Source organism: Andrographis paniculata, unplaced genomic scaffold (assembly GCF_009805555.1).
Source record: "Andrographis paniculata isolate CXL003 unplaced genomic scaffold, ASM980555v1 Contig65END, whole genome shotgun sequence".
Classification (NCBI taxonomy): Eukaryota; Viridiplantae; Streptophyta; class Magnoliopsida; order Lamiales; family Acanthaceae; genus Andrographis; species Andrographis paniculata.
The window spans coordinates 2,744,237-2,756,385 of record NW_026137601.1 but is presented as its reverse complement, the minus strand read 5'-3'; the positions used below and the strand labels follow the sequence as shown (position 1 = coordinate 2,756,385).

Below are 12,149 nucleotides of genomic sequence, written 5' to 3'. Positions count from 1 at the left end.
CTGCTGCTCTTTCATTTTATAACGAAGTATCTATTTTTTTCGTTTTAGTCTGTCCTGTATTTATTATTTTAGTAACTGTACTATCTGTCTAGCATTACAAATACCTTTACAACTTACAATATATTACACAAATGTCATTACTTTTATATCACGTATAAGGTTATTTTAGTCATTTCTATTTTATTCCTACTATATCACAATATAATACTAATATATCACACGTACTAATAAGGTTATTTTAGTCATTTCCACTTTATTCTTATTATATTTTAATATAATATTAATATTTTTAAAATTACCTGCAAAAAGCAAATGGATACTTAATGTAATAACACTATTCTCTTTGCATATAAATTTCAGTTTTTTTTTTTTTTTTTTTTTTTTATTTCACAATTTTTAGTATATTTAGGATGTGTTTTTTTACACCAAAAAACTCATAATTTCTACTAGTACTTTGCATTTTTCGAAAAATTATAGATTTTTTTTCAAAATATTCTATCACATTATTTTAATATCAGATATAAATAAAAAATTTTCCAAACTTATCAAAGGTAACAAACTCTTGATAAAAACACAGTACTCCTATTTTTTTTTTTTTTTCATATTATATATAAATATGTATAAGATATCATATTAAAAATGTTATTTTCAAATCAAATTTTAAATATGTATTTATATATAAAACAAATATAAATACAAAACTAAACAAGTTAAAAAATTTAAAAACTCCTATTTAAATGGAATAATTTTAAATAAAACTAATTATTTTATATACTATTTTAAATTTAAAAAAATACATAGTTAATAAAATTTTGAGATAAAAAAAATTGATAAATAATGTTATAAAAACTAAACATAAAAAATGGACATCTCCATGGCTGAGGTGTATTTGTTTTTTATTTAAGAAGAAACTACTATTATTAAATATTCACTGTTACTAATCAAAATATATTATTTCAAAAACAAAAAATTATTAAATATGAAATATTACTCTTTTATGTCCACCACATGTATGTTCATTTGGATTGAACATAAATTTTAATAAATATAATTTTATATTAATTGATTGTGATATAAAATAAAATATTTTGGAAAATATGAGAGTGAGTTGATGAAGTTATAAATTTTTATATATATAAGAGAATTTGTTCGAAGGATTTTGAAGAAAATATACTATTTATAGAAAAAAATTTTCCTAAAACATCATATACTAAAAATCAATTTAAATTCAAAATATTACATCAATATTTACTTTTACCACGTTATAAAATTATTTTAATTTAATTTTTTTATTATTTAAATTTCAATCCAAAATTCAAACTCCCAAACAAACACATAGTTAAATGTATAAAAAATGTGACATTTTTATAAATAAATATAATGTTTTAGATTATAAATCAAGAAATATGTAAAAGGGTGTGTTTAGTTTATATTTAAAACAAAATCACAAACTATTTAATTATTTTTAATAAAAATATATAATTTAAAAAAAAAAATGACATCAAAATAAATTCAAATAAACTTTGACTTTCAAATCAAAACCAAACAAATAGTAACTAAATTTATTTTCCCTCATCTTTTCTCTATTTCCCTCGAACCAGACACATCCAAAATTAGTTACTCATAAATGATAAATATATATATTTACGAAAATAAATAGTATTACTCACTCTGTCATCCAATTGTGTGCTCATTTGACCAGGCACGGGTTTTAAGAAAAATATATAAAAATAAAAAATTTTATTTTTTTGGGTAAAAAAAAGTGGTATTTTTTACTAAAAAATGAAACAGAAATAAATTTGAATGACAAAAAAAAAAAAAGTGATAATAGATTCCAGATACCATGTTCACGTTGCCGTTTCTGTCCGTCTCACATACCATGTCACTTTCCTTTTTTGGAAAATGATTACATACTTTAATCTCATTTTAAATTTTTTAATTTATTTTTTTAATTTTAATTAAATTAATTAGTTATCTTAATCTTAATTTATAATTATTTATATTATAAAATAATTATTTTCACTGATACATTCTTAATTATCTACTAATTACACATTTTCTAAAATACCGTGTCTACAGTGTAGCAGACACGGTATCTGGGACGGACAAAATAATAAGAGAAGCGTAGTGATAGAAAACGACACAGACACAAGACGACAATTATGGTTTAAAGTCAATCCTCACTAATTTATTAGAAAGCTAATTAAGGTACTAATTACGCCTTTATTTATTTGTTTTTATTTTCACAAATTATTCTCCCAACTAATTTACTTTCTCCTTGTTATTTACAAAAACTACATCAAATTACATTGATTTTATATCAAAATAATTTTTATTCATAACAATAACATAATATCCCCCAAAAAAAGTACATTAAATATTAATTTACATTATATCAAAAGAGTATATAAATTCTATTTTATTATTAGGCTAAATTGCATAAAACTCACATGCGGTTTCGCAAAATTATGCAAAATCTCCTATACTTTCAAAATTGTGTCAAATTCTCTCATGGTTTCATAACCTCCTCGGCCATCCTTATTTATTAGTTTTTTACTTACACACGCTCAAACTGAGAATAAATTTCAGAATACTCATTTCTAAACTCCTAAAATTATAAATATATTCATTTATCTTATATTTAGCCTTAAAAATACTAAAAAAAACTTTTAAAATCAGATAAAAATAACTATTTTTTTAAGTATATTTACTGTTTATTGAGGTTAAATAATAATCATAATGACTATATTTGTAATTTCAGCGTTTAGAAACGAAGATTCTGAAACTTATTCCCATTTTCTGCGGGCGTAGATTAAACAACATTAAATAAGGAGGGCTGAGAGGGGTTAGACGCAGAGTTGATGAAACTACAAGGTAGTTTAACGCAATTTTAAAAATATGAAAAATTTCGTGCAATTTTGTGAAACTACATGTGAGTTTTGTCCAATTTAGCCTTATTATTATTATTATTATTATTGTTATTCAAGACACTATAAATATGGAAACATAGACGAACCATAAAACTTAGCACTATTTTTTCTATTATTCCAATTATTTAAAATAAAATAAAATTATTCTCAACTCTTTTTAAGTTTCCAAAAATTTGGGATATGTTCCTTTCAACGCGTGCAACTAATATATATATATATATATATATAGTGAGAGATAGAGAGAGAGAGAATATATTTACCCTAATCTACAAAGTAAAAAAATTAAAATAAAATAAAGTCAATCAATTAAATAGCCTTAATCACCTCTTAATTATTGACACCATTATCCTTAATCATCATCATTATAAATATATATGTATATATATATACTCTCTACATCTCATATCTATTTATCTTTTTATTTTTTTTGTATGAAATTTTAAAAATATTAGTATTATATTGAGGTGTAATATTATAAAAGTAAACATTAAAATATCATCGAGGTTAAAATTTATTATAGTGGTATATTTATAATATAGTATAAGTTGTAATTTTAAAAATAGGTAGATGTTATGATTACTAAAAAAAAATGATATTTTATTTTGGAGCGGACCAAATAAAAAAAATTGATAGATAATCAAGGGACGGAGGGAGTATAGATCAGGCTTTGTGTACATACATATTTTTAAAAATATTTTAGCATTCTATATCAACAATATATATATTTAAAAAAATATATATCAAATTAAATATTTCTTTTTTAAATTTTATTAAAAATCACATTTCTTTTTTCCTCCACTTAAAAATTAAATATTTATTTTTTGTAATAAATATTATATTTCAATAATAGGCGGTGATAGTTGTGACATGTAAAAACGAATTTATCTTTATAATGTGTAAAATCAATACGAGTATACTGAAGTAAATAAATATAAACGAAAGGATATTTATAATATGTAAAAGAATCTCTACATATTTAGAAAAAGAAAAGGAAAAAAATGAATATTTTCTATTTTAATAATACAAAATGACAACATATATACTTATTAATTTGGACAAAGAGAACAGTAAATACAATTATTTTAATCATTAATAGAGAGAGAGAGAGAGAGTATAGAAGATTAATGTAGGACCAAAATAAAGAGTATCAATAATTAAGGGCACATGCATCCCTATCAACAAACCAATAAAAATACTACAATATATATAACATTTAATTCATCTCGTCTTTTTTAATTAATAGAATTAATAATTATGCTCCAATTATATTCTATTCATACATGTAAATTATGGGTGTGTTTTACTTGTATATTTTTTATGATGTATATTAATTATAATAATTATTTGACATAATATTTTTATAAAATATACAATATACGTACCAAATAATAGAATATTGATTCAAAAAATAAAGGTAAACACACCAATAATTTGAAACATATAGTATATATTATCCAAACTTTTTTCTCTCACCGATGTAGTAAAAAGAATTAATTTTTAACATACTTTAAATAATAGATTTAAAGATAAAAGGATTCAATATCAAAATTATACTAAATTTCAAAATTTCCATACTTATTGATTTAAATATAAAAATTTTAAATAATAATAATAAAAAAAATACATTTATATATTTTCTTGATGCACGTGGGCACACAAAAGAAACCCCTGGATTAAATACCCCACAAGGAAATAATACATACCTACATTTAATGTATTATTATTATTATTATTATTATTATTATTTATGAAAAGGGCCATTTGATATTCCAAATCTCATCATTTTTTCGATGATTGAAAAATAATTGATGAAATCCATGAATGAAATTGTCTTTTTCCATTGTGCAAGAAACTATATGTGTAATGTACTTTGAGCAAGTTTAGTCGAATCTCGTCGAGTCGGGTTCGATCGAGTTTTAATCAAATTGACGGGACATATGCGAGGAAAGAAGTTTTTGTTTTTATTAGGAGCACGAATATCTCAAATTATTGAAACTTAATTATTCGATCAAATGATAAGAAGATTTGAGTCGCATCGAGACTTTTGAACGCAAGTTGCTCATATTAATTTACTAATTTTATTCCATATAATTTCATTATTCGTAGGGTCCAAAAATCATTTGTAAAATACAACCATACAACTCATAATTATTATATATACATATATGATATATAATTCATTGAAGCCATAAAAAACATTGAATAAGGATGTATTTAAATATAAAAAAAATATTCAAAACTAAACTTTTATTGTTTAATGTCTCGTGTGTACAACGACCAATAATTTACATGAGCAAAAATCTAACAACGTTACTTTTTATTACAGGCAATTCTAATGGTGATCGATAAATTATTAAGTGAATACCAACAACACACAAGTTATAACCCAACATAATACAAAATAACATAAGGTATTTTTAAAGTAATACAAAGACGTCCCGTAAGGAATAAATAAATCGGAATCGTAACCGTATGTGGTAAACTTAAACTCCAAAAGTGTAGAGCTAAATGAGATATACCAGGCCCATCTCTTCAACACATATAAAACGCGACTTAAATGACAAACCTTCAAAGGAAAACCTGGAGAAATAGTCCTATAAATTTCTTCAAGAAGATTGCCATGCAAGAATGCATGCTCGATTTAACTAAAGAAAAGATAAGGAAAAATAGTGAGACGAGCAACGAGAGCAAAAGTCTCATCATAGTCAATTTCATATTCCTGAGAATAACTTTTAGCCACCAGACGGACCTTGTAGTGCTCAATGCAACTATCAGAATTACTTTTGATTTTGAAAATCTATTTACACCCAATAAGTGTCTTGCCAAAAGACAAATCTACTAAATTCTAAGTATAAGTCTTTTCAGAACCTGCAATCTCTCAATCATAGCTTGTTGTCACAATGGATCAGCACTCGCGTCGAAATGACTTAGGCTCATGGTGAGATAACATGGCAGAGTAACAGTGATTGTCACACAAATGAGTAGGTGGTTGACTTATTCGATGTGATCGACGAGGTATGACAGGTCCAGGTACCGCAATCAGGTCAGCAGCTGAAGACGAGGTTGGAGGTGAATCAAAAACCTAAACTGAAGATGAATTAGAAGCCTCAATTGGAATAGGATCCGTACGTGGAGATGAAGTCGTAGGATGAGAATCAGGGAATAAGGGAGGACATGACGACATAAATGAATGTGAATCATAAATAGATGAGATATGAAATTTAGACATGGTGGAAAACATGACATTCTCCCAAAAGGTAATATGATGAGATATATGCAACTATTTAGAGATCGGATCCCAAAGCCTATAACATTTATGTTCTACCCCATAACCAATAAAACAACATAAATGTGCACGAAGTTCCAATTTAGAGCGTTCATACAGAGGGATAAGTACTAAACCGACACAACCGAAGAGATAGAGGATACCATAATCAGGTAGCTGACCATATAGACGTTCAAATAGAGTACTATTATGGAGGACAGATGATGAAATACAGTTTATGGTATAGACAGCAGTAAGGACAGTTTTTCCCTAAAACCTATCAGGACAAGAAACAGAAAAAAAGATGCATGAACAATATCTAAAATGTGACAATATTTGCGCTCAGCGCGACCATTTTATTGAGAGGTATATGAGCAGAAATGTTGAATCAATGTACCTTGAGAATAGAGAAAGCTTAACAAGATAAAATCTCTATACTCAAGACCATTATCAGGAGGGTCATTTGAACAAATTGAGTGTATATTTAAGGTAATTCTAAGTGGTGTTTCAATAAAATAGATCCATGTAAAACAAAAGTAATCATCTATAAATGTGACATAATAACGACACCTACTCATAGAAGGAACAAGGGAAAGACCCCAAATATCATAATGAACCGAGGAAAATGGTTTACTTGCAACTGACATATTTTATGAAGATGATAAAACTAGTTGTTTTTCTAAATGATAGTGTAAGCAATCAAATGACTCAAAGCAAGTAGAACCGGTCAAGAGACAAAACCGATCATACAGTGACTACTTGAATTGTCCATGACATAAGAGGAATTGAAAGCAACAACTTGATGCGAGAGAGTCACGATATTCTGGACTGAGGATGTCATTCCAGTAACATACACGAAATAAAATTAGATCAGATGACAAAACCGATCATACAGTGACATCAAGAATAAAAGCAGAAGGCAGCGGCTGGAGATGGCCTGATGCGCGACGGAAAGACGACAGCGGCGGAAGTGTCTTTCCGCTACGATTTGCGTCGACGGCGCATATAGGCCGGATGTGCCACCATTTGCGGTGAAATTTACGGGACGAGGTCGACGGACGGTGGCGATTCCAATAGTGGATGCGATGTTGACCAGATCATGGCAGATGACGATGAACAACAGCGGCGGTGGCTAGGGTTTCAATACCATATTAGAATTTGGGGGAAAATTATGAAATTGTACTATTACAAAAAATAAGAAAATACAAATATATATATATATACGAGCGGACTCGTGCCTAAACTAAGATAAATAATATCAAAGAGATATCTATATCTAACAAATTCGAACTAAACTGAAATTAAGAAAAAATATATATTAAAAAATAATTAAAATTAAATAAAAATATTTGAAAATATTCCAAACTGTTGATTCGAATCAAAACCAAATATAATATAATTATTGATATAAAGTTTAAAATATAATAATATAAATATATCGGTTCGGTAATCGAACTAAAAATATAAAAAATCGAATCAAATCAAAATATACAAATATCAAATATACAGTATTTGTATTTGAGTCAAATTTATTTGATTAACTGACTATTTGGTTTGGTTTGAATGTTTTGTCCACCTATAGTGTTATCTGCATTAAAGATTAATGATACTTCCTCCTCCCATAATCAGCGCATGGGATCTTCGGTCCCAACACAGAAAGTGCCCACAGATATACATGTATATACATACATGAGTGTGTACACAAACTTTATACATACATACCCATTTATACGTGCACACCCATGTATGTATATACATATGTGTATGGCACTCCCGGTATTGGGTCAAAGCCCGGGACCGAGGATCATGTCAGCATAATTAGATATCTATTTACTTTTTGTACATAGTATTATATTAATATGTAGTAAATAATTTATTAATCTTTTATTTTTATAATTTTTTGTAAAAATTATATAACAATTTATCTACACAAATTAATAAAATGGAAAATTAATCGATTATTTATTTATTTATTAAAAAATGAATATTGAATATATTTACCTCTTTAATTTGTATAATTAAACTCATATTTACAACCCAAATATCAATTTTGAACGAAAAGAGTATTACGTGCCAAATTTTATATTAATAAAAAAAATTTTCAAACAATAAATAAAAATAAAGTATTTTATATTTTTTCATTAAAACGCAGGGTTTGTTATATAATTTATTCATTTATATTAAAGTAAAATTATAACAGTACATTTTCCTCAAATAAATGCAGAGACTGTCCACTTAGATATACGAGATTAGCAAATTATTTGCTTTCTTCAAGAAAAGGGTTCGATTGATTCTTGATATGAATGTTTCAATTTAACCTAATTGGAAGTTCTTGATTTTGTTGAAATTCCCATTAAAAACAGCCCTACTGCCATAATTAGAGAATATCGATTTCAATTTAAGGTACGTATAGCCCATGTGATTAAATTGACAGCACTCTACCAAAAAAAAAAAATAATCAGACTTTCGAAAGTGAAAACTGATGAAAGCAATATTGTACGTGTATATATATTATACATACAATCTCTCTCTATATATATTCATATATATATGTATATCTATTTCTATGTATATCCGTCTCACACCAGGAGACATCCATTTCTTGAATCCTGTAGAAAAGTCGAACCCCAATGGTTTTTTTTTTTTTTAAAAAAAATAAAAAATAAAAATTAACTGCAACTAATTCATGTGTAGGGTTGATTGTAGCGACGAAAGAGATTGCTGGATTAATGGCGGGTCTGTGTCAGAGAAAAACTCTGTAGAATATTCATTCAGTCTTTTACCAGAAAACTCAGCCCACACTGTTCGTTTCAGACAGGTCCTTTTCTTGTTTTTCCATTTATTTGGAGAGATTAAGGTCGTCCTTCTGCTTCGTCAATGGCGATTTAATTTAATTTAATTACAGAAAAATCATCACTGCACATTGAAAGAGAAGAAGAAAAAAAAAAGGGTTGTGATGGGGGATGGTTATTTACAGATTGGGAATTGATATCGAAGGAATGTTTGATGGCTGATTATGTTCTACACAAGAAAGCACACTTTTCGTGAAATTTAATAATTAATTAAATTATTAATTAATCATGTCGAGAATTGGTGGAATTGAGCTCCCGGGAGACGCTGGAATTGGCTCTGCCCCGGATTTTGATGCCACGTGGCGGCGGCGGCGGCGGTGAGAGGTCCGTCCATGGCGAACGGCGGTCCGTACGGGTTTTGTTGGTGATCTTGAACCGTCGGATTTCCCAATAAATATGGAGCTTGTAGTTGCAAATAATCGGCCCACTCCATAAATGGACTATCTTTCTCAGTCTTCGTCGCCGGCGCCGCCGTCCACGGAAAGGGAATGCTGGCCGCGCTTACATTAGTCGCCCTGCCGGCGCCGGAGCCCCAATTCTCGACGTCGTCGGCGGGCTTTATTCGGGCCGGGCCGGGGAGGATTTGGGAAGGGAGATTTACGTCAGGGGAAGAAATTGAAAAATCCGGCGGCGGCGGCGCGCCGAAGAAGATATTGGCGTCCGGCGGCGTCATCGGAATCACTGCGGCATTGAAGGAGAGCAGCCCGGACAGCTCATCGGCGGCGGCGGCGGCCGCCGCCGCCGCCGGTGGCTTGCCGACAAGTCTATTGAGCAGTATCCGATCGGAGGCTGATCGAGTTTCTGAAATTCCGCCGCCGTGGCTGTCGAAGCTGAGCTCGCTGGAGCCCTGCGACGCCTTATCGGCGGCGCCGCCCGCCGCCGCCGCCGTATCGCGGCGGGCGTCGCTAATGTCGTCGGAAAGCGGGCGGTGGGTCGTCGGGTCGATTCCCTTCAGGCGGAGCTTCTTCTTGATCGACGAATTCCAAAGATTCTTGATCTCATTATCCGTTCTCCCCGGCAGCTGCGCCGCAATCTGTGACCACCTGTGCCGCCGCCGCCGCCGGCCAACGATGACGTCAGAATCCGACGAAACAGCAAATCATTATATATAATCAAATTTATTTATTAAAAATCCATTACCGATTTCCAAGGACAGAATGCAGGTCGACGATCAAATCCTCCTCCTCCTGCGAAAACGTGCCACGTTTCAAATCAGGCCTCAGATAATTGATCCATCTCAGCCGGCAGCTCTTGCCGCACCTTTGCAGCCCTGAATTATCCGATTACATGATCCAACGGTCAATTAATCCTAGGATTCTGCAAACATTATTATTAATTTCGTCGAATTAATTAATTACCTGCAAGTTTTGGGACAGAGCTCCAGCAGCCATGGCCGTATCTGGTGATATGGTTGACGAGCTTTTCGTCTTCCTCCGGCGACCAGAGGCCTTTTCTCAGCTTCTGCTTGTAGCAGCAAGAATGCCTTCCCATTTTTTTTTAGAGTGACAAAGTTTTTGAAAACTACGAGAGAGAGAGAGAGAGAGGGAGAGAGAGAGGGGGAGGGGGAGGGGACAGGAAGGAAGGAAGGAGCAGACTTTAAAAGGGAAGGTCACGTCCGCCGGGATTATAACTAATTGTGTAATTAGTTTGGCTTAATTGTGCAATTATGAAAACGGGTCAGTCGGGTCGGGTCGGGCCACGTCGTGTCGTATTCATGAGGGTTCTTACTTAAGCAAGCTATAATGGTGAATTTGACAGCACTTGTGGGCCCCTAACTCTCTCTCTCTCTCACACATTACACTGTTTGTTAACAGATACTAGTAGTATTTTAATATTGTAGTTGTTATAAAATTTTTGGCAATAATTTTTATTTAATTTTTTTTTTTTTGGCAATAAGGCTTTGTTAGCCAGTCAGATTTTATTTTATTATATATATATATAAATTTAAGAATAAGAATTTTCTTTTCAAAAAAATATCATATAAATACATTTTTTTTTATTTTTTAATTCTCAATTTCTCTTAAAAAAATTCAAAGCATCAAACAATCTGTTTCAATAGAGTCTAGTTTTGTTTACACAAAGTCTTTTGGGGTTTTAACACTATTTATTTTTTTTAAAAAAACATTGTATAAAATATATTTTTATTTTTACAAAATATCATATTAAAATACTAATTTTTTATTATTCTTAACTTTTAGAACTTCCAAAAATTGTGTTAATGTATGCAATGGTGAAGAAAGAAATATAGCAATTGTGTACTTGTTTATATTCATTTTTTTTAAAAAAAAAATATATTCTATATGTTGTTCTGATTGAGAAATTTTCCTACTATTTATTTAGTGATTTTAAGTAGAAGAAGTGGTTATTTCAAACTCAATATAAAATGGAAATAAATAAATAAATAAAATGAATATTTAATTGGGTTATAGAGGTATAAGATTAAAGGCAAGTTGTGGCAAGACAGCTAAGACAAAAGGAAGTCACAATGAGAAATATATGTATGTAAAAAAAGAGTGTTTGAACTTTGAAATAAAATAATTATTGAAATAAGTACTTATGTGATTAGTTGTATTTTACGATTAATTACTTTATGACAACAATATCCTCCCAAAAGGTGGACATCCTCCTTATGGCCATTCATATTCTTTATTCTATTTTTTGTGTTATAATTAAAATAACAATTTCAATAATGTTAAAATGGTTGATTAGTTCTAATCATATACTCCCTCCGTCCCAGTCTGGGTTGTATTTGCCACGGGATTTAAGAAATATTGATACTATATTTGTAGTAGATAAAAAGTACATGGTAAAAGACTATTTTGCCCTTGTGAGTATATTATTGTAAAAAGTAGTGGCAATTGTGTAATAATAATGAAATAATAATGGTAGTTTTACAGTGATATGATTATTTATGAAAATAAGACTATTATTTTGGGACAAACAAAAATAGTAAACAAGCCTATTGTATTGGGACGGAGGGACTATATATATATATGTTAGAAGAAAACAATATTTGATAATAATCCATACATACAAATATACGTGATGATTGATTTGCATATATTGTATATTAATATAGCACAAATAAATTGAGCTGATAAT

The 12,149-nt window shown here is 29.8% G+C and overlaps 1 protein-coding gene across 1 annotated transcript; it reads right to left on the bottom strand.

Annotated features, from left to right (window-relative positions):
• Positions 1–9,105: 9,105 nt before the first annotated feature.
• On the bottom strand, positions 9,106–10,603 carry LOC127262134 (transcription factor MYB61-like). Its single transcript, XM_051290670.1, has 3 exons — positions 10,406–10,603; positions 10,188–10,317; positions 9,106–10,090 (listed from the first exon to the last, which is right to left on the bottom strand). The coding sequence occupies exons 1-3, from the start codon at positions 10,536–10,538 to the stop codon at positions 9,274–9,276; spliced, it is 1,080 nt and encodes a 359-aa protein (XP_051146627.1). The 5' UTR covers positions 10,539–10,603; the 3' UTR covers positions 9,106–9,273.
• Positions 10,604–12,149: the final 1,546 nt, after the last annotated feature.

Excerpts from the sequence above, each read along its gene's own strand:
- LOC127262134 (XM_051290670.1), bottom strand. The coding sequence starts at position 10,538 with ATGGGAAGGCATTCTTGCTGCTACAAGCAGAAGCTGAGAAAAGGCCTC. Across the intron at positions 10,318-10,405 it reads CTCTGTCCCAAAACTTGCAG|GGCTGCAAAGGTGCGGCAAG; the intron begins GTAATTAATTAA and ends CGGATAATTCAG. Across the intron at positions 10,091-10,187 it reads CATTCTGTCCTTGGAAATCG|GTGGTCACAGATTGCGGCGC; the intron begins GTAATGGATTTT and ends GCGGCGGCACAG.